We start from the raw sequence: 24914 nt of genomic DNA on the forward strand, positions 1-24914 counted from the left end.
TTATCTGCAGCTAAACTGAATAAAAAGCAGAATGAACTGATGAAACGTTAAGAAAAAAACACAATACATAAATGAATGATGCAGTGCTAATTAACATCATTTATTACAGTACAGAAACTAAAGTATATTTCTACCTTATTCTATGCAGAAAATTAAAATGTAATAGCTAATTAAATGTAGTAGCCTATATAAAACAATCCTAAAATTGCCATTAGGAAAAAAATATTGATTACAAATTATTGATTATTGTCAAGCAGTGTATTTGAGTTCTTACAGATAATTAAAAGTAATAAAAAAAGAGCATTCCCTGTAAAAAAAAATAAATAATAATAATTATGATAATACATAGGCTACATACATAAAATGATTGTATTTGACATTTCTGTCACTTCTGAAATGATGGCTACGCCCCTGGTGTGACAAAATGTTAGCTGATACATAATACTCTTAAAGCTCTTTTTTTAAATCTTGGCTTATATACATTTTTACGTATGCCATGTCGCATGATTAAACTAGCATCTTTTTTTTTCTAACCTATGGTTCTCTAACCATAAAGGCTGCTGTGTAATTTGCCCCCTGACTAAGCATTTAAATAATCCTGTGAATGCATTTAAAGAATGCAGAATTGAATCATTATAATCTAATCGAATCGAATCGAATTTAATTGTGAATCGAATTGAATTGAATCATTCTAAATTAGCAAAAATCGTTCTTGAATTGAATCGAAAACCTTTGAATCGTGAATCGGATCGCTCCCTTTCCCAAAGATTCACAGCCCTATTATTTTGAGAATTAATATGGGATTGCTATGGTTTCCTGAGTGGATTACAGTGAGTTGCTATCATGTTCTTAATGATTTGGAGTGAGTTGTTAAAGAATAATGAGTTGTGCTTACTAGCTAGAATTAAAAAAGCCCATTCCTAGGTTTGTATAATATCCTGGTGTATGAGCACACCTTCAGTGTGAGTCTATTTGTGTTTTAGCATCATCTTATTGTTCACATCTTTAAACCGTTGTGTGAGAACAACAGTATTTACAACAACGACACAGAGTGTAGCCTCTCACAGCATGGTAATTCAGAGAGTGCGCTCTTTCACGCAAGCGTTTAATATGATAAATTTGGGGACAATGAAACGTTTGGAATGGATTCATTATCGCGCAACAGTGCTAAAAATAATCCTTAATGATGATTCGGAGCTCAGAGATTCTGTTCACGCTGTCAAGGCAGAATAAAGGAGGAGAGACATCTCCTCATCACATTTCAGCTCTGATGAAACATTGATGAGGTGACTGCATGCGCCGTCTGTCTGTGTCGATGGGAATCCCCATGAGTCTGTTATACACATGAGATCTCTCTCTCAACGTTTCTGGGCCCAGCCTCCAGTCTGATTAGAGCAGCTTTGATTCTTATCGTCTAATCACAGATAATCACTGACTTTCAGTACACAACTGATATCAATGCTAGATGTATGGATCACTTATGGACAAAGATTATAAAAGCAATTTATTTATTTAAATTAATGTAACCAAGCATAATTCCTTATTTTAAGGAATATTACTACTTTACTTGAATATAAACATTTCTGTATTGCTACATTTTGAAAATAAAATAAAAGTACAATTCTCCTTTGTGTGGGTACAATTGTAGTTTGCATAACTAATTCACAAACAAAATGAGTTCTTTTTTTTGTTTAATGTTTTGACCAACCAACAAATGAACAACTAATTTTATTATTATTATTTATTTATTTTTATTTTATTTAAGAAAAATGTACTTTTATTCACCAAGGATGCATAAAATCAATCAAAAGTGACAGTAAAGACATTTATAAAATTACAAAATAAATTATATTTCAAATAATTGCTATTTAAAATGTCACAGTATGCACAAAATATTGAGCAGCACAACTGTTTACAACATTAATATTAATAAGAATAACCATAAATGTTTCTTAAGCAGCAAATCGGCATATTAAAATGATTTCTGAAGGATCATGTGACACTGAAGACTGGAGGAATGATGCTGAAAATTACATCTTTAAATATATTTGAAAGGAAATTGCAATAATATTTCACAACATTACATTACTTTTTTGTTTATCAAATAAATGCAGCCTTAGTGCGCATAAAAATACCTCTTTCAAAAACATCAAAAAATCTCAAACCTTTGAATGTTAGTGTATCTTTAATTATATATAAGCATGGCTACTTTTCATACAAGTGCAAACCTTAAACAGACCCTGTGTGACTTATATCTGAGGTGAAGCGTCTCTTACCTTTGACAGTGATCTGAGCCGTGGTGTCGATCATTCCCAGGGAAGATATGGCCACACAGGTGTAGTTAGCCGATTGGTGGATGTTGGTGAGCTCCAGCACATTTCTGCCAATGGGCATCTCCTCCTCTTTGGTGAGTTCCTGTTCCCCCTTCATCCACTTCACATAGGGCATGGGAGCGCCCACCGCCACGCAGGTGAGGTTCACGCTGCCACCTGGCATCACCTCGTGATTGGTAGGTGGGATTGAGAAACGTGGTGGAACTCGGCGGACTGTTGGAGGAGCGCAGATGATGTTATAAGCAGAATACAGATGCAGGAAGGCAGGGAATATGCTTCAGGAATGGCTCTGACTATACACCAATGACATCTAGGGTCTGCACTGTAGCTATGAGAGATATGAAATAAGAATTAGCTCTCTCTATATCTTAATTATTAATCTGATCGGACAAATGCCAAGCTAAATCAAAGTAACAAAGCTGAGAGCCTTAATTTACTAATCATTCACCATATAAGAGCCTGTTTTGACAGTAAATACATTTCAATGCCTTTCTTGTCTTTACAGTCGAGTGTTCTCATTGTCTCATTAAATTCAACTTCTGCCAAAGAGCTGGAAAGCTATTCACCATTATATCACTAAATGAACTCTGCATTACAAATACATAGTCAAGAGTAACGTCAATCAAAGTCAGTAAAATCAGTTCCAGTAGCACTGAGGTGTGCAGTGCTTTTTTCTGTATTTCAGGTCTCTGTCACACTATCGTGGACTGACAGACACTCAGGACCTTGGCGGACAGGTGAATGTCACAAACTTTAGTCTTTCTCATCCCTGTGACTGATAGATTTGCAGTGCAATGCACATTCCTTTATCATAGATATAAACAGGGATATTCAGACTCTGAAAGCTGAGATTTCCAATGCCTGTCACTTATAAAGTTTCAAATATTCGCCACCCCTTGCATTTTTGTTTATTAATGATAATTTGATTATGCCTTCAGCAATCAATGAGACTGTAAGGCTCATTTAACATTATAGTATGTTTAAATAAATTTCACAAGAGCCTTTTTATTTATATATATATGCTGCCTTTTTGCTAAAAAATATTTGCATATGCCTTATTTAAATGTTGGCACGACAATGTTCATTCTAACATTGTAAACCTTTATTTTTTTTCATCTAATTTAGATCAACAATGCCATGATTTGACAACAGAATGTCCTCACCACATTTAGTTGGTGTGAAGCCAAAGCCAAACCATCCTGTCCACTGAATTCACAGCAAACACACTGTGTATCTCCAGGGCAAACCATAACGAGAAGCATATTCTGTAGACTTCATGGTTAAATAGCCTTCTGAGAGCGTCCATGGAGAGCCCACTAATAAACCGATCTTTTATAATGTCTCTCCTTATATAAAGTGGAATTGTTTTCAGATGGCAGCTGAGTTTAACAAGGAGCTCTGCAGCCAGGCGTCTGCCTATATTTCATGGATAAACCAGTCTCACTTCTCGCATCCAAGTCTGAACATTACCTGCTCATTTCCTCACACAGGAAATGATTGCGGATAAATGAGGAAAGTATGCAGCTGAGGGATTACAAATGCTCAGTATTTATTTGACTTGAATGCAGTTTCTGGAAAGTGCAGCATTAACTATCACCCAAAGACCAACAATAATCAGTCATCTCGCTCTGTCACAATATAAGTACAGTTTTCACTTTCAGCATTATTACAGTGGGTAAGGTTGGTAACTCTTTATTTTACCATGTCCATGTTACAGATGTTACATGTACTTACTATAGTAATAACAATACATTATGCATAATTACATGCAACTAACCCTGAACCAAACCCTCGTCCTAACTCTAACCATATAGTATGCAAGAAAAAATGAATCACAGCCAATCAAATGCATAGAATGAGGCTTTCAGCTCATGAGTTTCCTACATTTTTGCAATACAATGCAATGCAATGCAAAAAAACAAAAAAAAACAAAAACAAACTCAATGACGAAGTGACAAATGATAGTGGCTAGTAAAGGCCAAAATAGCGCTTGGTTAGGCCACATTATTTTTTTTAACCACAAAACTTTTAACTCAGTTTTTTGTAATTTGAACATATCGCTGAGGTTCAGGTACTGTAAATTAATATTAATTTCAAAATGTTTTGATTCAAGTCAGGTAAACACTGAGCAAATTGTGCTTATAGTGTGTGATCTGTACTGTCCGTGGGAGGAGGCGGCCGGACTGATCATCATCTCTGAGAGATACACTCAGAGTTTGGACTTTTGGGATTGAGTTAAGTTTGTTAGTCAGGCAGGAATGCCTGCAGGTGTAAGAGTGCAAGAGAGACATCACATTAATCCATGTTAGTCACTGTACATAGAGAGGATGATGTTACCCATGGACATGAGGGATGGTCACGATATAATGGCAAGAGTTTCACCCAGTTAGAGGTTGTTAAGAAAGACTGGCGTGAGCGATGTGAGCGGCCGTGGTGAGATTAGAGAATGGGCTGAGCTGACTTTAGTCACTGATCTCGTGAGAATATTGCTGGGAGTGTTAACAGAGCAATGAAAGCTTGCAGTTAGAAATGCATAAAAACACATATGCATGCACACATTCAATCTGAAAAGAGGAAGAGAGTGCAAGGAGAGAGAGAGAGGAGGTATTGAAGGTGAGGTGATTGTAGGTAGCTGGGGTTTATTCAGTGCACAAGCAATTTCATACACACACATGTACACACATAAACAATCCCAAGCACATCAATGGCCATGCAAGCATGAAGCAAAAAAGCACACATAGGCGATAGTTAACAGAGCATGTATGTGTGACCTACAGACTAAAACACCAATAAATGAAAAAAATAATCAAAAATTTATAAAATAGTGCAAAGATAACCAATTTTAACTTTGTCTGCTCAACAGAAAATAAAACATGGTTGGATAACTCTCCGAAACAAGCTGTGATCAGAGAGGGATTCTACAACAAGCAAACTCCTGATGCTGCCAATGTTTCTGCTGTCAGGGATGGACACAACAGCTGAACCGTCTTCTGTGGTGTCAACTCGCTGTGACTCTTCTGCTGGATTATTGGAGAACCAGTCTCTAATCAGCATCAAACAAGTGCTTTACAGAAATAAAAGAAACATGAACTCAGGGTCCAAGAAGAACATGCCAAATAAGAGTAAATCTTTTTAAACTGCCAGGTTGGCTGGATTTATTAGCAACTGCAACATCCTAGAGTCTGACCCTCACTGATATAAGGTTGCATCTACAAAAACAAAGAAACAAACAATAAACTAAAATATATACGTAATGTTAGTGCCAAAAAAAAAAAAGAAGAAAAAACCTTCCTCATTAGATGTGCATGAATGTTCTCTATAATAGACAAGAGAAGTCAAATTTATGACTAGAGGGTGTTGAAATGTCTAATTTGTGCTCTGCAGGTGCCAATGAGAGAGACTGCAGAACAACAGCGCATAAGATATCTCGCCCAAGGCCACATAAAGTGAATTATGCATTAAGACATGAAGACCTGAAGAGATGATCAGCACAGAGATCGGGCTGACCTAGAAATGACTGCCAGAAACCTGGGACATGTCAACACAACCAGAACCTCTTTATCAGGAACCGTTGCCATATGGTTATTTGAAAGCTCCTGATGTTACATTATATATATTCTTCAGATGATTCTACTGGTTTCTGGACTTTTAAATATTTTTTTTCCTAAATCTGTTTAAAAATAATTAAATAAACAAATGATATACAACCAAATTGATTGATTGATTGTTTTGTTTTTTTGCATTAGTTATGCACACAACCATGCCAAAATATCTCATTTTTATTTCTGAAATGAAATGCATCTAATAAACATATAACAGCATTATTTAAAATTTAAGGTACAACTTTATGTGCAAAACATGGAAGGTTTTTGTTGAAACAAAGAAAATATCATTACAAACAAAAAATAAACAAATAAAAATCATGATGATCTGAATGGAATGCAATATAAAGTTGTATATAATATATATAAATATAAAAACTCTTAGTGTTTTCTTATGGCATTAAGCTGTAAAACTTTTTTGGTGCAAACTGGAAACTACTTTTTTTAAGGACATTTGCTGTGTGTGTCCTGAACCACCATATTCTTTGACAGTATGTTGTTTCTATTTTCCTTAAGCTTCCACACTTCAAAGGGAAAAAGCTAATTTGTCAATGTCATGCATTGTTCTAGCCCAACTGAAACGGCTTGTTTCTGCGAAAATGTGACATAAGGAGGACATTGTCTTCCTCCTATATGAAGAACAGATGCCCGGGTTCAATCGCACCGGGTTTTTGGAAGGATAATGACACTCTTTTAAACAAACAACGCTGGGACGAAAAACCTCTTTTGCTTTCTGCCATCTTATTTGCTGTCTGTTTGTATTGTTCTCCTCATCGGAAGTCCTCACCAAATGGTGGATTCCAGAACAAACAGTGAAAGCTGCTTTAGCCAGCTTAAATACTTGAGAGCTCAAAAGGCTTTCTGGCAGTTCACAGAACAAGCCCTCTGAAGATGGAGCAGAGAGGGGATAGCTGCCATCTTTGAAATTTGAACTGGTATATAAACAGGTCTGATCCGCAAAGCTAAGGGTGGATTCCTCTGTTTGTTCTTTGACCTCTGAGTTCAGGCTTTAAACAACAGGAAATCGTCCTGTTCATTTAGAAAGAATGATGCTGCTGTCCTCTGTTTTCACAAACAAGACCAGACTACGCTGTACAAAACACCTCCTTAAAACATGAGCATGCACACAAGAAAACTTCTGTACATAAAAATACTTCAGACAAACAAAATATCTGCCAGAGATCCCTGTGACACAAAGGGTGTTTTCACACTTCACATGCTTCCCATCTTCTGAGATGATGCCAGTAGATAAATGCAAGTGTAATGTAATGTAATTTGAGTATCATTGAGATACTATTCTAGTTTTTATTATTATTATTTTGGGTTAATTTTTATTTTATATTTTCAGTTCCCATTTTAATAAAAAATGTGTTTATGTTTATTTATAATGGTAACTAGCTTAGTTTAGTTTAGATATTTTAAGGTAACTTTTATTTAATATCATGCAAAACCATTTTTTTTCATGGTTTTAGTTTTAGTTAACTATAATAACCTTGGTAAAAACCAAAGGAACAAAAACACAATTGCATAATGAAGAGTCTTTACACTGCTATAGTGACTGTGCACAGGACAGCAGTTCACAGCTAAATGTGAAACAACTCAAACTAGAAGTGCAGTTTTAAAAACATGGACCAGATGGATGTTTCTTTTGGGCTTTTGCAGTTTGCAGTAGGTATGCATGTAAAACAACACAAAACAAATTAAAAAAAGCACAACTGAAAGACTCAACACTGGTTTCCATTTTTTTTTTAAACAAATGCACCATAGATGAAGCCAAAAAACACAACACATCGATCTCAGGTTCAAACTAAGAAGTCAAAGTGTGAAAACAGCCTAAAAGATCCCTGAAGTTGCTTTAGGGCTCTTTACACAAAACTACAAATGTCTGAAAACAACAAAACATCCACAGTTCTGACACATGCATCATGAAGAAAAAGGCCAAGCTGAAATGCGAGGCAGCAGCATGCGTGCATGTGGAAGGGGAGGATGAGAGAGCTCCAGAGAGACTGGCACACAACAGCAGGGGACGCACGCCGCCTCCCGTCCACCGGCCGACCCTCTGCGTAGGAGGAGAGATAGTGAAAAGAACGCACCTTCCCGCTGGTCTGAGAGTGAGGAGTGGATTGATTTTGGATGGCAGGGTGCGATGATGATGGAGGAAGGGAAAAAAAGAGAAGAGAGGTGGAGGAGGAGGAAGACAAGGAGAAACAGAGAGAGTAAAACAGGCAAATATTCCGCTTATCCATAAAAGATATGTGAGACGAGAACATGGAGACAATCACACCACTAAAACACACTCACACATCCATTCATTTACAGATTTTATCTTGTATTATAAATCAAGGCGTATTTTATGACAGCTTATGCATTACATTCAGGCCTGATTTGAAGTCGATACATTGCAAGTGCATACTGTATTTTCTGAAAAATACGTGGCACAGGGTCAAAATTGCATAGAGAGAAAAAAAAAGATTTGCATTGGTCACATGTTCTTGTTATAGTTGCGTGGCATTATTACACTCATAAATAATATAAAATATCAGTGAATGAAAGGTTCACAAACATTATAAATACTATAAACATTAGTGCCAGACAATATTTATAGTATTTGTTAAAATTTATGAATTTGTTAAATGCATCACACAAGTCGCTTTGTAATATTTAAGTTTGCAGCACGATTCAGATGATAGAAAAGTGACATATTCCAGAAAATACAGTACTTAACATGCATTCTTGTCTTGCAGTGGTGATGACTAACCGCAGGAGTAAATTACTAAATAATTATTATAGACTAACCCCAACCTTACCCAACAAGAAAAATTTTGCATTTTTAGAATAAAAAGTACTGAATTGTATATGTACACCTGTGTGCATATAAAATGAATTAATTAACCTATGGTATGTCTCTCTGCAATCTCTTTCTGCCTACAACTTACAAATTTACAAAAGCACAAACACACACACAAATAAACAAACACAGAAGAAGCATGATGCAAGACCCTCAACAGTGCTTGAGGGTCTGAGTGTGATAAGGCACATGAGAATGAGAGTGAACACACACACACACACACACACACACACACACACACACACACACACACACACACACACACACACACACACACACACACACACACACACACAATCTTTCACATGAAAGGATAAGCAGTTATGAAATGATCACTCCTATACACAGTGATAAACACCTACTCACTGCAGTTGAACCCAAGCATAGAAAAAAAGACAGATAAATTAGAGTAAAAGAGAGACGAGAAGGAAATGCACTAAACAATCACACGCAGGCCCACACACAGTGTTCAGAAGAGATCTGTTAAGAGTACGTGTGTGTAAGTGAAGTTTGAACACCTGGAAAGAGACACTTGTTAGACAGACTATAATAAAGAACAAAACCACTTCACAGCATACAGAAAATATTCTCATTAGCAGGGCTGGCCGATAGGTTTATAGACACTGACTGTATTTAAAGCATTGATAAGATGGTACGTTTGATTCATTTAGGTGAATCAGTTTCAATGAATCAATTCAAGAATCACTTGATTCACTGATTCAGTAAATATATTCATGGAAGTGCATGTGAGGCAATTTATACGCCTTAATATTTAGTAAAATATATATCTTAACCAATGCTGATGTGTTTACTACTAAATGCTGTTATGTTTACTGTGCAATTCTATTTAGAATTAAAATAAAATATTCTCATTCATTCAGTGAAAAAAAAGCATTGGAAAACAATTCTTGATTATTTTAAATATATTTTTTTACTGTATTTAACTTTAACAATTTTGAATTTACATGTAGTAACTGTTTGGTTAAAATGACAATTCCTTGCAATGAAACAAAACCATTTAAAGCAAATACTAAAATATTGAGATATTGCCATATATTATTGAAGGGCTCTATCGTCCAGGCCTACTCATTAGTTATAACAATGAGAAATGCACACACACAGTGATAAGCCTACAGAGTTCACTTGACCATAAAGACACATCAATAGTAAACCCTTGAATAGAAAAGCAATAAGAGTATGACACTACCAGTGAAAAATTCATGGACTTACAAAATGAGAACATCTCTCTCTCACCATAAAGCATCAGATGCTCATACATATATATTAAATGTCATTCATCAAAAGGCACGTCCTGAGAGCGTGTGTGGTCTGTGTAAAGATCAAAGGGCTCCTGAGAGAATTCACACGATATGATCTGCACGATGCATCATTTATATGAGTTTCTCTCCGATTGGTCGAGGCCTTGAGGAAGAAGACCAGGAAAATTTATGGACAAAGATTTGTGTCTAGTTCTCATTTCCCCTGTTTTCATTTCGCATACACAAATGCAAAAAACAAAAGAACAATGTATCACCATATTTGAAAGTCTGAATTTGAAGTGTCCTGTAAGCACTTGCCAGGCAAAGTGGCTGTTAAATAAGGCATTTCTTTGAAACAAGGCTTCAGTGGTCTTTACATCTGCTGTAATAGATCCCAACATTAATGAGGGAATTTCCACAACGAGATTCTCCTTTCTAGTCCGCAAGTCTCAACACGGTCCTTTCCTTGATGAAGCCCTGACAACACTTTCACCATTTCCACCAGCCTTCATAACCAGCAGCGTTAGAGGGCATTATATCTCATTTGCTACTCTTTACTATTTTTAAATATATTCTGCACTTGTTCCTGAAGTCCAATTATAATGCTAATCAGGTTTCATGCACAAAAAATGTACCTCTTTCTCGCATTACCAATTAAACAGGCTGCATTTGCTACTGTAACTTTAAGACCTTTAAGACTTTTAATGATCTCTGGTGAAAGGCCGACCTCCTCACTACTAACAACTAATGCAATGTAAACTGTAAAGTTATGGAATGAATGAGTTAAAACACATTAAATATGTCAAAAATAATAGAAATAGCAAAGATCACTGTGAAAAAAAGCTATAAAAAATACATCAGTGTAAATCCATTATAACCATCTTGGATCTAAAAGCTTTTGAAAAGTATATTAATTGTAAAGATAAGCTTGTAATTTCATATTAAAGGAGTTTGATTAATTTAAGTGAATCAGGTTCTTTCAAACTATTCATTTCAATGAACTGATTAGGGATTAAAATATTGATTCAAAGATTTGTTTGCTCAAAATGATCATAAAAGTGGCAGTATATGTTCTAAAATGTTTTAATAAAATAATAATTATAAAATAAGTAAAAATACACATTCCCTTAAAATATCCAATCAATTTTTTTTTTTACGTATTTTTTTTTGCTTCTAGTATTTTAAAGTAAAATTACATGTTTGCCCTGTTAAATCTATGTATAATTTTTCACTTTAGACAGTAATGTATAGATTTGTAACTTTAAAATTTAGTCAAATTTAACATACTCTAGTAAAAGTTCAAAGGTTTTAAATGATAAAGCGAAGTAAAAACATATCTAGGCAAATACTGTTTACTATGCATCACTACTTAGGAAAAGCTGTGTAGAAAACATTTCTTGATTATTCAAAACTGTAAAACAATGGAGCAGTTCTCCGCTGCAGAACTGTGTTTCTGTTAAGACAAATGGGTGATTAGAGAGAAACGTGAGCTTTTGAGTGACAGGTCCTGTTCTGGCCGTGCTAAAGCCTGTATGGAGAGCAGATCGAGGTGAAACGGGATGGGGTTTTGGATTTGGTTGCAGATCTTACCTCTGACGTAGAGGTTGGCAGGAGCGGAGTAGCGTGTTCCTGCGCTGTTCACCGCCACACACTCATACTTTCCCTGGTCCGATTCCTCGCTGTTCTCAATCTGCAGAGCCCCTGCAAACACAACACACACAATCACAAAAGCTCTCTCACATGCTCACAAACAATCTCAACCTCCATCGCTTTAAACGAAGGCAGCCTGAGGAACAGAAACTATTTTTCTGCCTAAACAACACATACATACACACTGACTAACACCCGGCTGGCATATGACCTTTCTTGTCTCTCTAAACACAGAAAGATTTCACTCCATAATTCAATAAATCTAAAGCAAACTGTTTTTTATTCATTGTGGCAAGTAAAAAGACCTGCAGGCTATGCCAGCTATAAACGTCACTGTACATAAGCTCTGCTATTCTGCGAGCCGAGACAAAGCTGTGCTCTTAGAGAATGGATCTATCAAGAGGTAATACAACCGCTGCAATTACTGTCAATGCATCTTTAAGAAATCCACTGACAAGAAATACTGCAAACAAAAGCAGATCCAGGTGGACTAAAACTAAAAGGTTGTTTTTTTCTGACTGCAGTCTGTTAAAGTTTTTGCAGTTCATTATCTCCGTCTTCACACTGTCACTTACCTGGGTTCGGCATTCTGTTGATAACACATAAATTAACACGAAAAGTTCATATACATAGCGTTTCGACAAAAATCATTAGCTCTTTAGGTGTTTTAGTATGGCAGTGCTGTTTGTTTGCGTGATGTGACATACATCATGCAATCTGTGGATGATGGATGCACACTGTGAGAACTAAAAATGCTGTCAAAGAGTATTTCAGAAGTATTCCTGAAATGCATTATGGGATGGGTTTGAACGTGTGCATTAACAATAGAAACATAATTGAAAGACTGTGAGTGCATGGGACCTGAGCATTAACCTCGCTCCACGAGTGTATTATACAGAAGAATGAGTCTTTAAAACATTTACAGCACACATAAACACATACACATACATGTGAGATCTGTTCCAAACCCAAGCGAGCTGTGAAAATGTAACAAAAAAAAATAATTACTTGTAATTACTTGAAATAAAATAAATAGTACCTGAGGTAAAATAACCTCAGGTTAACATAAATCTAAAAGTAAACGCCACCAATTATGTAAAACTACTTTTCCCATCATTCTCTGTGTCAGCATAATGAAATAATAAAATACACAGTTAAAGCATAAATCGCACACCTAATGCATGTTTTATTCTTTATTGTGTTGAACTAGGCGTAAAAATCATTCCTATGCACATTTCATGTTTAGAATTAAAATTTTTGAACTTGCAGTCTCTTTCTAGAAAGGAGAAGATTCTTTGATTTGATGTAAGATTGCGGTCAAAAATAGGTATCTTTTTAATTATGCTGTTTGCAATGGCTTTTTGATGCAGTACACAGAAATGCAGCTCAGCAGTGTTTGGAACAGAGCTACTGTCTCTTCTTCTCTAGTCATCAGGAAAGCAGACTTTTTTCTATCATGTATTACATCTGAAGCGCCAGTGTCATACTGACATTGAAAGATGCTGTTCTGCCCTCTCTCTGTCTCATCTCACTTTCCCACCCTGATATTCTCTCAGAGTTACAGTCAAATCTTGCATTTCTTTCCTTCTACATCAGTCCTGTCATATCAGTGGTGAGTTTTCTATCCCTCAGTTGAGCCGTTCTGGACTCTTCTGCCGGAGAGGAAAGGTGCTCAGTTAATACAGACTGTCATAATGACATTACTTTTTTCTGCTGCTGGGAATGAGAAGTTACACAGGTATCTCACAATTTCTCAAGCCACACTGTAGCTCTCCTCAGTTATTGATCAGACAAACTGTCAGCCATCTGGACAGTAAGTAAAGGTCAGTTCCGCAGAAAATGACAGTTAAGCTCATTTCCCCCACAATCACATATTTTACTTTAGCCTTTTTGGCAATTATTGCTATATTCTCAATGAGGATACTCAAAATAACATATGACAAAAATAATATATATATATATATATATATATATATATATATATATATATATATATATATATATATATATATATATATATATATATTATAATATAGTACAACAAAAATGTATGCATAACCTTTGAAATATATAAATATTTCATTACTATATTATTTTTTACTATTACTCATATTACTATTATGCATTTAAACAATGTAATACATTTATATATATATATATATATATATATATATATATATATATATATATATATATATATATATATATATATATATATATATATATATATATATATAATTTAGCATATAACAGAAGTATAAAAGTTTAATATTTAGTAGAAATATAAAGTTGAAAATTTTTTTATATTAATATCATTTATGCAAAATGTAATTTTTTCTTCAGTTTCGAGGTGAAACATGACAGAAATACATAAAAATGGTATTCAGATGCATTTTTTTGTGTCTTTTGATTGGTATAGGGGTGTATTATTTTCAGTAAGACTGATTCAGACGTCCATTAGTGAGACAGACGAGCAGAGGTTCATGCACAGAGACGAGGCCGGATCGAAGATGAGGAGGAAGACAGAGAGAAAGACTCCAGAATGAGATTGAAGGTGATGGAGGGGGACACTTGGGGGTGAGAGAGGAATCGAATGATGACGCATTTGGATATTTTCTGTTTTCAGCATTCTTACCTCTGATTGGTGTACCACCTGGTGAGGTAATATGAATGCAAATAAGATTAAAGAGAACTGTTAGTGTGAAAGAGAGGATAGAGAGAGAGAGAGAGAGAAAGCTAGAGAGAGAAAAGGAAAGAAAAATATTTCTTATTTAAGAAGCAGCATATATAATCTTCCCCAGAAGAGGTTCGGCTCTTCTGTTCTCAGTGTGTGTTAATTCACATTATATAGCTTACATTGCTGCTTCAGGCCAGAAACATACAATATGAAAATGTGCAAGGTTCTGTTGTACATATCTGATGTTCAATCTCCAGAACCCAAGAGAGTTACTTTGCTAAATGTCTGTGCAATTAAAACAGCTGTGTTATTGTTTAGGTAGCTGGCTATAAAACATTAATTTAAACTAAATTGCACAGCAAAACATGACAGTAATGTCCATAGAAGACGCAAGTAATATCTGCAATAGCATCCCTTGTACTTGAGTTTAGAGTTCACATACATGTACTTGTTTAGAGTATGTTTTGGCCTTAAAATGACTCATTCTTGTGAGCCAGTAAAAGTATCATCTCTCTCTGCACAAGGGTCTTCTGCTGTTTTTACAGTGCTGCACATTCTACCTCCAGCACAATTCTGGCCTTTTGATTTTTCCACAGCTGTGCTAAATAAATAGAGTTGTCTGAAGCATCACGGAAGAAAACCTTTTTGTGCAAACTGCAAAGTGATAGTTCAGATTCACTGCATCGACCGACCCTCGAGTCTTATTATTTCAAAAGAGACTTGTTTAACTTTGAAAAAGCTCCAGATACTTTCACTTTCATTGTTACAATTTTTTTTTTTCTGACCAAAATCATGTTGTAATTAAAATGTACAAACCTGTAGTAAATGCCTAGGAGTGTTGTTTTTATATATATAATACTTTGTGATATGTTGATATGAAAAGTTGCCTTAGATTTTAATCAAAAAGAGTCCATATAGAGTTTGTTGACTATGATGAAGATTCATGTCAATCTGGATCATTAGTCAACCACTCCACCATGTGAAAACAGTGCAGATTTGGGAAGGGGGTCAGAGACACGAGGAAGCCCCTGTAAACTGTGTGGATTGTGGTCCATCAGCAGTTTACAGAGAGCCTGGTGTACACAGGGACCCTCAGAAAGCCCAGGATGTCCAGTACAGGACATGATTGAGGACTTTAAGGTTAGTCTGCAGTGTAACACAATCATAATGAAGAATAGTAAGACTTTACTATATCTTCACTATGGCAAGAGGGAGAAAACTTGACTATGTGTTAATTTTTGCAGTTGGTAGTAAGAGTTCTCCATTCGTTGGCAGTCGAGAGACAGTCGCTATCAATCCTGGCTGTATTTAAGACTTTAAACAGCAGCTAAGCTGGACATCCATTACCTTACTGAGTAGAAATCAATAATCAGCCCAACACATCTCTGTTCATAAAGATCTGCACACCAAACATCATAAATCACCTTCGGCCTGAGAGCTTAGTGTGGCATAGTGGGTAAAAATCGGTAATGCATGTCTATGGGGTTTGTGCTTTTTAATCATCTATCAGATAAAAAAAAAAAGTGTTTCGATTGCTTATAAAAGTAATTACACACCTCAAGAAGCTGATCTTTTTGAGGCATCATTTGTGTCTGTAGCACAAATGTTGCTGAAAGTTAAGTGCATAACTGATAAAGATTTTTGTTTGAACAATCGACCCTTTTCACTGGCTGATGCGTTTCCACAGTAATTAACAGGGCCTAAAATTAACACTCGGTAAGCACCAAATGCATGTAAAAAAAAAAAGCATCAAAAACTGTTAATTGCCAGTTGGCCGGTAACTTTAAAAAGAATGAATTACAACAATGCCTGAGAATGCAATATAGTGCAATTATCAAACTGCACAGACCGTGTTGTAATGCAATCTGATGAGCTGTGTGTTTCAAAGTAAAGCGTTGCGATCTTTTCACGTGAGCTGCTCATGATAACAGTGTTTTCAATGTCTCGGAGCGGTTCACATTAAATGCTGCTCCACACAAACGACATGTCCGTGAACGCTGTGAGTTTGAATCGCTACAATTAGATTACAGCAAACTGGGTGTATGACATCCTTTGACCTCGTTCTCTCTTCTGAACCCCTTAATCAATCTCAATATGTTTTTCCTCTGTTAGAAAGTAATATAAATACTATTGTTGATTTTATAATTTGTTACTGGAGCAAATGTGAACAACAACAACAAAAATATATATATTTGATTTACTTTGTATTCACCACTATAGAATTTTACCTAACTGTGGTAATATTCTACCCTAAATGTGAAAAGGGTCCACAAGAGGCCTCATATCCCATCTCTCTTTATCAGATTCGGTCTCCCTGTCTGCGTATCACCCAGCCTGCATTGTAAACAGATGGTTGATTGGTGTCCAGGGCAGAATCACCTGCTTTGGCGAGGCTGGTGGTAATTACTCGTGCACAATGACATGCTCCAGTGAGATTAAGGTTCTGTTTGAAGTGGTAGGTATTGAATCATGAGTGCTTTTCCTATTTGTTCTTATGCATCCTGTAAAGGTCACAAATTGAAAAATTGTTTCATTAGCATTCGTTAATGGAAAAAGACCTTGGCGCTAATGGCTGGAGAGCAAAGCTAATCTCAGGATCAAATAATGGACTGTATCCAAACAAATAAATTATGTGATGTCTTGTAGCTGTGAGGTGGATTGGCCAACCCGGAATAATTTGACAAATACGGAGCTGTTTGACGATTGACGCAGGAAATGATCGTTGACAAGGGCCGAAGATTCTAATCAAAACAAATCACTATGCTGTCATGTTAATTATATTTGTGTGTCCTAACTGGAGGGTTATGTGAATAATAACTGTGAGCCACTCAGTTTTCCTATTTGTTTCTGTTTACTTTAAGACATGAAATTAAACTAAAGGCTCATTTGGAACTGAAATGTCACTTATCGTACAGATGTGCAGCAATAGTAGGATTCCAAAAGTGAAAAATCCAATCATTTCCTCCATAGTGATTTAGCAAATGTAAACCTTTCCACGCAGCCTTACGATGAGCTCTGAGGTTGTTAAATGACGATACATTGTGATTTACCAAATTCACAATGAAAAAAATTGCACTATCCTGAATATATTGTAATAATAAAGTCAAGCATGTGGTATTTTATACTTTTAATCTTTGTCATGTTTTGAAAGAAGTCTATTTCGCTCACCAAGGTTGCATTTATTTGAACAAAAAATACAGTAAATGTTAATATATATTTAAAATGTAATTTATTCCTGTGATGTTAAGCCTGATGTTAATGTCCTGTCATTACGCAAGTCTATGATACATTTTATTTTTCAGGATTCTTTTTTGATGAAAAGAAAGCATTTATTTATTTATTTTTTGCATTTTTTTATTTTAAATAGAAATCTTTTGCAAACATCAGAAATATCTTTGCTGTCACTTTCGATCAGATTAATGTGTCCTTGCTGAAAAAAGTATTCATTTCTAAAAAAAAAATAATAATCTTACAAAGAAATTTTTGTATTGTAATGTTGTTTTTGATTCAATCCCATCATTCCCTCATGAAATATGCACACAGTCTTTTACCGTTGCCGTTTTTAAATGTTCGAATACTTTTAAGCGCTTTGAATACAATGTTGCAATGCGATTCATCTGGGAGCTGCTTTGATTCAAGCCTTTTATTGAAGAATTTTCTGAAATCCCTATGGAGAAAAGGAATGGGAAGAATCTTCTTGAAAAAGTGGCCGCTCACTGCTGTGCTCTATTGTCTTTGTCAATGAAGTAAAAAAAAAGAGGTGGTTAGAAAAAAAATACACGTTCAGCAGGTGCCGTCGGCTTCAATGTTTGCAATCATCATCTTTGCAAAAGCACTCATTATAATTCATTCTTCAAGCTCGTTTGCATTTTGTTTTTACAACGTTCTTTTTACCTGAACGGAGTTGTTTGATTCGTCCATTGCTGCTGTTAATGTCGACAGGCAGAAAGTCTTTAAACCAGGTGATCTCCGGGTCGGGGTTCCCGCTGGCAGCACAGAGCATGGTAGCAGTGCGTGTTCGCTCCACCACCTTCAGCTGTGGGCCCATGTCTATGGTGGGGAACCCGTGAGGGATCTGGTCCTCTGGAAACAACAAAGAGAGAGGCATCAGCACACATGATTGAACTGCATGATAAGCTGTGCTCTTTTGGTCAGAAAAAAGCACCATGGCTCATTTTTCCAAAGCATAGCTCTTACAAATGTTCGTCTGCAGGACCACCCAGGGCGATCGGACTGTAGCAGCTGAAATGCATGACTGTAAGACAGAGGTGGAGTAGAGATCACAGTGTGAAATCCACTGCTAATGTAAATACGAGCGAGCCGAAGCGCGACTAATCTGCCCGTGGTGTTTCTGGTCATGGATATATGAGGGTGAGAGGGGTGATTTCCCTCCGGCTGTGGTGACACCTCAAAGAACCTCACTGGCTCTGTCTGACCCACAGTTTCACTACAGGAAGTCTAATGCTGGCATTACTAAATTAGATACCCAATATTGCTGAAATGCAAAGGTAGAATTACATGTTGTGTTCACATGAGCTTATTTTGCACTGCAGAGGGCATGTGAAGCTCTTGCTCTCTCTAGCCCTACTTACACCTGGTATTATCATGCATCTCATATGTATTTCATGCATTTGGAGGGTGCGCATTTAGTGTGGCTATGTGCATCACTTATTATGTTGTCAGTTAAAAGAAAGATGGAATCTTTCATCCAAAAATTCCATCACCCACATGACGTCTCAAACCTTTAAACCATTTTCTTTCTTTTGTGGAACACTATGAAGGTCAGTTAGAACACAGGTGTTGGAAAAACATAAGGGTGAAAAATGATTTTTTGGGGGGTGATTCTTTTGTCTGTATGCTACTATTCAGAAGTTTGGGATTGGTACGATTTTTTTTTCTGCATAAATGATATTAATATCTTCTGCTTACCAATGCTGTATTTATTTGTACAAAAATACAGTAAAATAAGTAACATTGAGAAATATTATTACAATTTAAAATAATGTTGTTTTTTTTGGGTGAATATATTGTAAAATGTAATTTATTGCTGTGATGCAAAAATTTTCAGCATCATTACTTCAATCTTCAGTGTCACATGATCTTCAGAAATCATTCTAATATGCTGATTGGCTGCTCAGGAAACATTTCTGATTAATACCAATGTTGACAAACAGCTGTGCTGCTTCATATTTTTGTGGAAACCGTGATATATCAAGATTTTTTTGAACAAATGTAAAGTTTGAAAGCATTTATTTGAAATAGAAAACATTATAAACGGCCACTTTTGATAAGATCACAATGTGTCTTTGGGACCCCATTTACACTTGCACTTGGCACAGTCCACTTGTGATTTCAATTACTCGAGATGGATGTCATTAAAAGTTGTAAACTTGCTGTATGTGGGGGGTAATGTTGGCGCAGTGGATAAGACACATGCCTTTGGTGTGTGAGACCCGGGGTTCGCATCCACTGTGAGACACCAATGTGTCCCTGAGCAAGACTTTTAACCCCTAGTTGCTCCAGAGGCATGTGACCGCTGACATATTTAGCAATTGTAAGTCGCTTTGGATAAAAGTGTCAGCTAAATGAATAAATGTAAATGTATGACAGAGAGCTCTGTTTTTCTGAAATTTGATTGAGAGGTAAGTGAAGGGGACAGTGCAGAACTTTACATGATGTGCTGTGAGTGTTTCAAAGCGTGTTTGAAATGGGAAATGAGGAGCAGATGAGCACAATCAGAGACAAAGCAAACAGCGTCCAGCGGACGCCATGCTCTCACTGCTAGCAGATAATGGAAAATAAAACAACTTTATTCTAATCGCCATCATTAAGAACAGCAGGTGCATACAGGAAACACACAGGACTAAATACATCAAAACTCTGATAGTGGTTAGTAAAAAATGTTTTAATGTGAAATCGATTTAATAATTCTCCACATAAACTCGATCCTGGGAGCTGCGATAACTTTGATTTGATTTAGGATTGCATATGGAATGGGAACTGAAGAGGATCTGGATTGTTTTTCATTTGATTTAATTTTGCATCAAGTGTGAACACTAATAAAGAGAGAAACACTCGTTCTACAGGCAGCAGAGAAAGGGTAAATCATTTCATACATTTCACACAAAATATTTCACAAACATATTTTCAGATTTAATTGTAGAAAATAATTTTCTCAATCAGCATTTTGTATTGATTTCTAATAAAATATCTAAATATCCTTAAAAGAAATGTATATATACAGTACAGACCAAAAATACAGAAATAAATGTAATATTGTGATATATTATTACAATTTAAAATAATTGTTTTTAAATTTATTATACTTTAAATTATCATTTATTTCTGTGATGCAAAGCTGAATTTTTAGGATCATTATCACATGATCCTTTAGAAATTATTCTAATATGATGATTCATTAACAAAGTTGGAAACAGTTCTGCTGCTTAATATTTTTTCAGAACATGTGATACTTTTTTAGGATACTTTGATGAATAAAAAAAAATAAAAAAAAGAAGCTATGTTTTTAAAATATAAATATTTTGTAATAACAATATACACTACTGGTCAGTAATTTGGGGTCAGTAATTTTTTTTCTTTCTTTTTTTAAATAAAATCAATACTTTTATTCAGCAAGGATGTGTTAAATTGATAAAAAGTGATAGTAAAGAAAATATATTATTAGAATATATATTATTAGAATTTTTTTTTTATTTTGAATAAATGCAGTTCTTTTTAACCTTTTATTGATCAAATATATTAGACAGCAGAACTGTTTCCAACACTCATAATAAATCAGAATATTAGAATGATTTCTAAATGATCATGTGATAGACTGGATGTTACATGTGACACTGAAGGCTGGAGGAATGATGCTGAAAATTCAGCTTTGTATCACAGGAATAAATTATTTTTTAAAAGTATATTCAAAAAGAAAACTATTATTTTAAATTGTAATAATATTTCACAATATTACTGTTTTTTCTGTATTTTTGATCAAATAAATGCAGGCTTGATGACCAGAAGAAACTTCTTTCAAAAACATTAAAAATAGTAATGTTTCCAAACTTTTGCTCTGTACTGTATATATATATATATATATATATATATTATCCTTCTTTGGCTTAATTATAAAAAGTTTCTAGTTTTAAACATCTAAATACATTTGTATTATATTACATTAAAACAACTTATTACTTATAATTATTACAACTACAATAATTATGCTCTAAAACGTTTAAGATATCTAATGGTTTAAGGATGATTTTTTTTTTTTTCAGATCATACCCCAATCATGTTTCAAAATAAATAATAAGTAGTGGTTCAAATTTCAATAATCAATCAATCAATCAATCAATAAATACATACATACAGTACCTACATAACATGCAGCCCAATATCTTACATTCCACTTTGGCACTGAAACAGTTAAACACTGCTTATGGTTTTTCCACTGCAAACACAATGATGAAACCGGACTCCTCAGCGGTTAAATTACGGCGTCACTGAAGCATTAAAGTTTCGTTTTCTCATAGGAAGGTTCTTTTATGCTACACTACAGCTGGTGAGTTTCTCTGAGAGACAATAGAAGGAGAATTTGGGAAAGCCTTCATAAAGAGCTTAGCATGAGCCCTGCAATGAGAGAATGTGCCCAAATGAGGCGAGGGAGACTCCCTGGAGGGCCCCATGTCTGTCTCTTGATGTGTGAGAACGTGCACCAGAGGAACACCTCGTCCTGCTGGAGGTGCTGCCTTTTGTTGCTGTGTTTGTTTTCAGTGGAAAGGTGCATTGTAAGACGGACTAGGTACAAGGACTAGGGTCACGGCAGGGTCGCAATTATGCACCACAGGCCTTTGTGTGACACGCAGGTCTGGTAATAGACCCCAGTGGGAATAAACCAACACCGGCTGCAGCAACATACATCTCCACATTCTGAAGGAATCATCCATTCCAGGTCACTGCTAAAGGGGAAGGAGGGTTTGAGACAGATACTACGATGTACTATTGTATCAGGCTGGTGTAGTGAAATCACAAATGAGATGAATAGTCTTCTGCTTTTAATGCCGAAGTCTGTAACAGTGCTTATATTGTTTATTAAAAGTATTATTATTTTTTTCATTAATTGAAACATTGATAAAAAAAACTTTTAAACAATCAAACATAATAAATAAATATTACCTTGGCAATTAATAAAACAATTTAAAAAGCAAACATTAAATAAAATATAAAAATGGCAAAAGCATTTAACAAAATGATTAATTTCAAATAAAAAAAATTAAAATGTAACAGATAAAAGCTCATTTAAAATAAATACTATTATAGTATATACGTAAATACCAAAATTAACACTGGGAACCAAAAATCAGAGATATCAATGTAAGTGCAAACATTTCTGATCAAAATCTTTTTTCTTTTTAAAACAAATGATCATAAATATAACAAAGAACTATTTTAAGCAACATTAACAAACTTATAAAAAACAACAATAAAAAAAGGTTTCTTTAGAACTTCATTAACACTATTTATTTCATTGGAAAGCATGACTGATTTGACTAGATAATAAAAATGTCTTGTTTCTGACTTAAACGAGAACATTAGAGAATTTTTTAATGAAAATGTGAGTGGTGTTTTTCTGTACAAAACCTAATGTTAGAATGCCAGAGCATTCTGGGTGGTTGCCAGGTCCTCACTCAGGCATCCTCTGTGTTGTTTAGTTCAGTGTTATGAGGTTGCTAGGGTGTTGTGATTGGATGTTTAATGCCCCAATTCAACACCCCAAGTCTCTGATATCCTGGTCGCCAAGATAAGGCTCAGGTCCCTCCTTCAGTGTCACTCTGTGTTTTTTTCTTATTTCCTGCCTGACTTAGCGAGCAAGACTGAAAATAAAGAAGTTTCATGCCCCGCAGCAATGCAAATGTGCAGACTGTTCCAACAACATCTTCCAAAGTGCTCTAAAAACTAAACGCACTGAAGAACTGAACAGAAGTCTGGCCTTTGTTTCTAGGTTTCACACGTCAGTTTGAGTTTTTTTTTTTTGTATATACTCCATACGGAGAGGTTGCTAAACGTCCAGCTCTCAGGAGATTTTTCGTATCCAACCCCAACACTTGTTTTAAGCTCTTTGTTGAATCTAACGGTTGAAGAAACTTATCATACCTCCGTTTGTGCACTAGAAAAGAATAATTATAAAGGAAAGCCCTTTAAACTCAGATCACCCTTATTATTCTCCAATAACAGGGTGACACAAATAGCCATGCTAACAATGCCACCGCATTTTGACCAGATGACGCCAGCACGTGTGATACCGCAGATATTCCCACAGCAATTTAACACTCAGATATTTAATTAAAGCGTGCAAGGAGCCTGAAACAGAATTCAGACTGTCTCACCTCGGACAAATTAGTCAGGGGGAAATATTACGCCGTATTACGTGACCTAAATGCTGCTGCGATTATTCGCTGGTGAATTTGTGAAATTGCGGATTACTCCCTCCACCCTGTAATCCCTGAACGCTGGAATCACACAGAACTGACAGGCTGTCAGTCACAGAGAATTAGCAGCAGAGACAACGCCGTCCCGACACGCCTCACCGTCTCGCTCGCAAACCGTCGTCCCGCTCGTGGAAGCTTATTGCCAAGGCAACTCCCATGAAAACACATCAGAGGAACGGGGCGACCTGTCTTCAACTGCTGGAGGAAATCACATGAAAGACAACATTCTCCCTGTCTGTTTCCATCCCTGTCTTACCTGATAACTTCATCACCTCGGGGAGATTATCAAAAACAGCCAGACTGAGCATATTACGCTCTGTAAAACAGACGATGAGCAGTGTGTTGGAGCATATCGTCATTGCCAAGTGCAAACACATGACTGCACTGCATGTGAGTCTCTTTCTTAAGAGCTAAACTGACAACTAAGGATCCAGCCACCATGATGTTTAGACAGATTGCATAATCTCTATCATATTTTACAGTCTCTATTAGAAATGGGTGGCGTGATGAAATAATAGCATGGATTTTTAATCACGATACAGTTGTTTTTGCTATGAAGTCAAAACTATCCCTACAATTTTATGATAATCATGTAAATTGATAATATATATTTTAAAGATAAAAAAAAATATTAAATGAATTTTAAATTCTCAAATATATTTTATTTTATTTGTAATATTTCTACCAAAACTTGAATATATATTTGTAAAGAAATTAATACCTTTATTCAGCAAGGACTTGTTAAACAAAACAGTAAATATGTTTATAATGTTACCAAAAAATTATATTTCAAAGAAATGCTGTTCTTTTAAACTTTCTATTCATCAAAGAATCCTTAAAAAAGTAGCACAAAATGTTCCCTCAAAAATACGAAGCAGCACAACTGTTTAACATTAACAACAATAAGATATATTCTATTTTTTTTTAATTAGGCAAGGATGCATTTAATTAATCAAAAGTGACAGTTTATAATGTTCTCTATTTCTAATAAATGCTGTGCTTTTAAACTTTAACATTCATCAAAAAATCTTGATGTATCACTGTTTCCACAAAA

At 35.4% G+C, this 24914-nt stretch overlaps 1 protein-coding gene across 1 annotated transcript in view; it reads right to left on the minus strand.

The window, feature by feature from the left end:
- The window catches only part of LOC132151445 (receptor-type tyrosine-protein phosphatase F-like), a 193884-nt gene that overhangs the window by 57828 nt on the left and 111142 nt on the right, over positions 1-24914 (minus strand). Inside the window, exons 5-9 of the mRNA XM_059559541.1 lie at positions 18264-18452; positions 14328-14345; positions 11633-11743; positions 8029-8040; positions 2240-2546 (exon numbers count right to left, since the gene is read on the minus strand). Coding sequence (XP_059415524.1) covers positions 2240-2546; positions 8029-8040; positions 11633-11743; positions 14328-14345; positions 18264-18452 — 637 coding nt within the window. The remainder of the gene's footprint in view (positions 1-2239; positions 2547-8028; positions 8041-11632; positions 11744-14327; positions 14346-18263; positions 18453-24914) is intronic.

The sequence above is a fragment of the Carassius carassius genome, chromosome 10, assembly GCF_963082965.1.
Source record: "Carassius carassius chromosome 10, fCarCar2.1, whole genome shotgun sequence".
Lineage (NCBI taxonomy): Eukaryota > Metazoa > Chordata > Actinopteri > Cypriniformes > Cyprinidae > Carassius > Carassius carassius.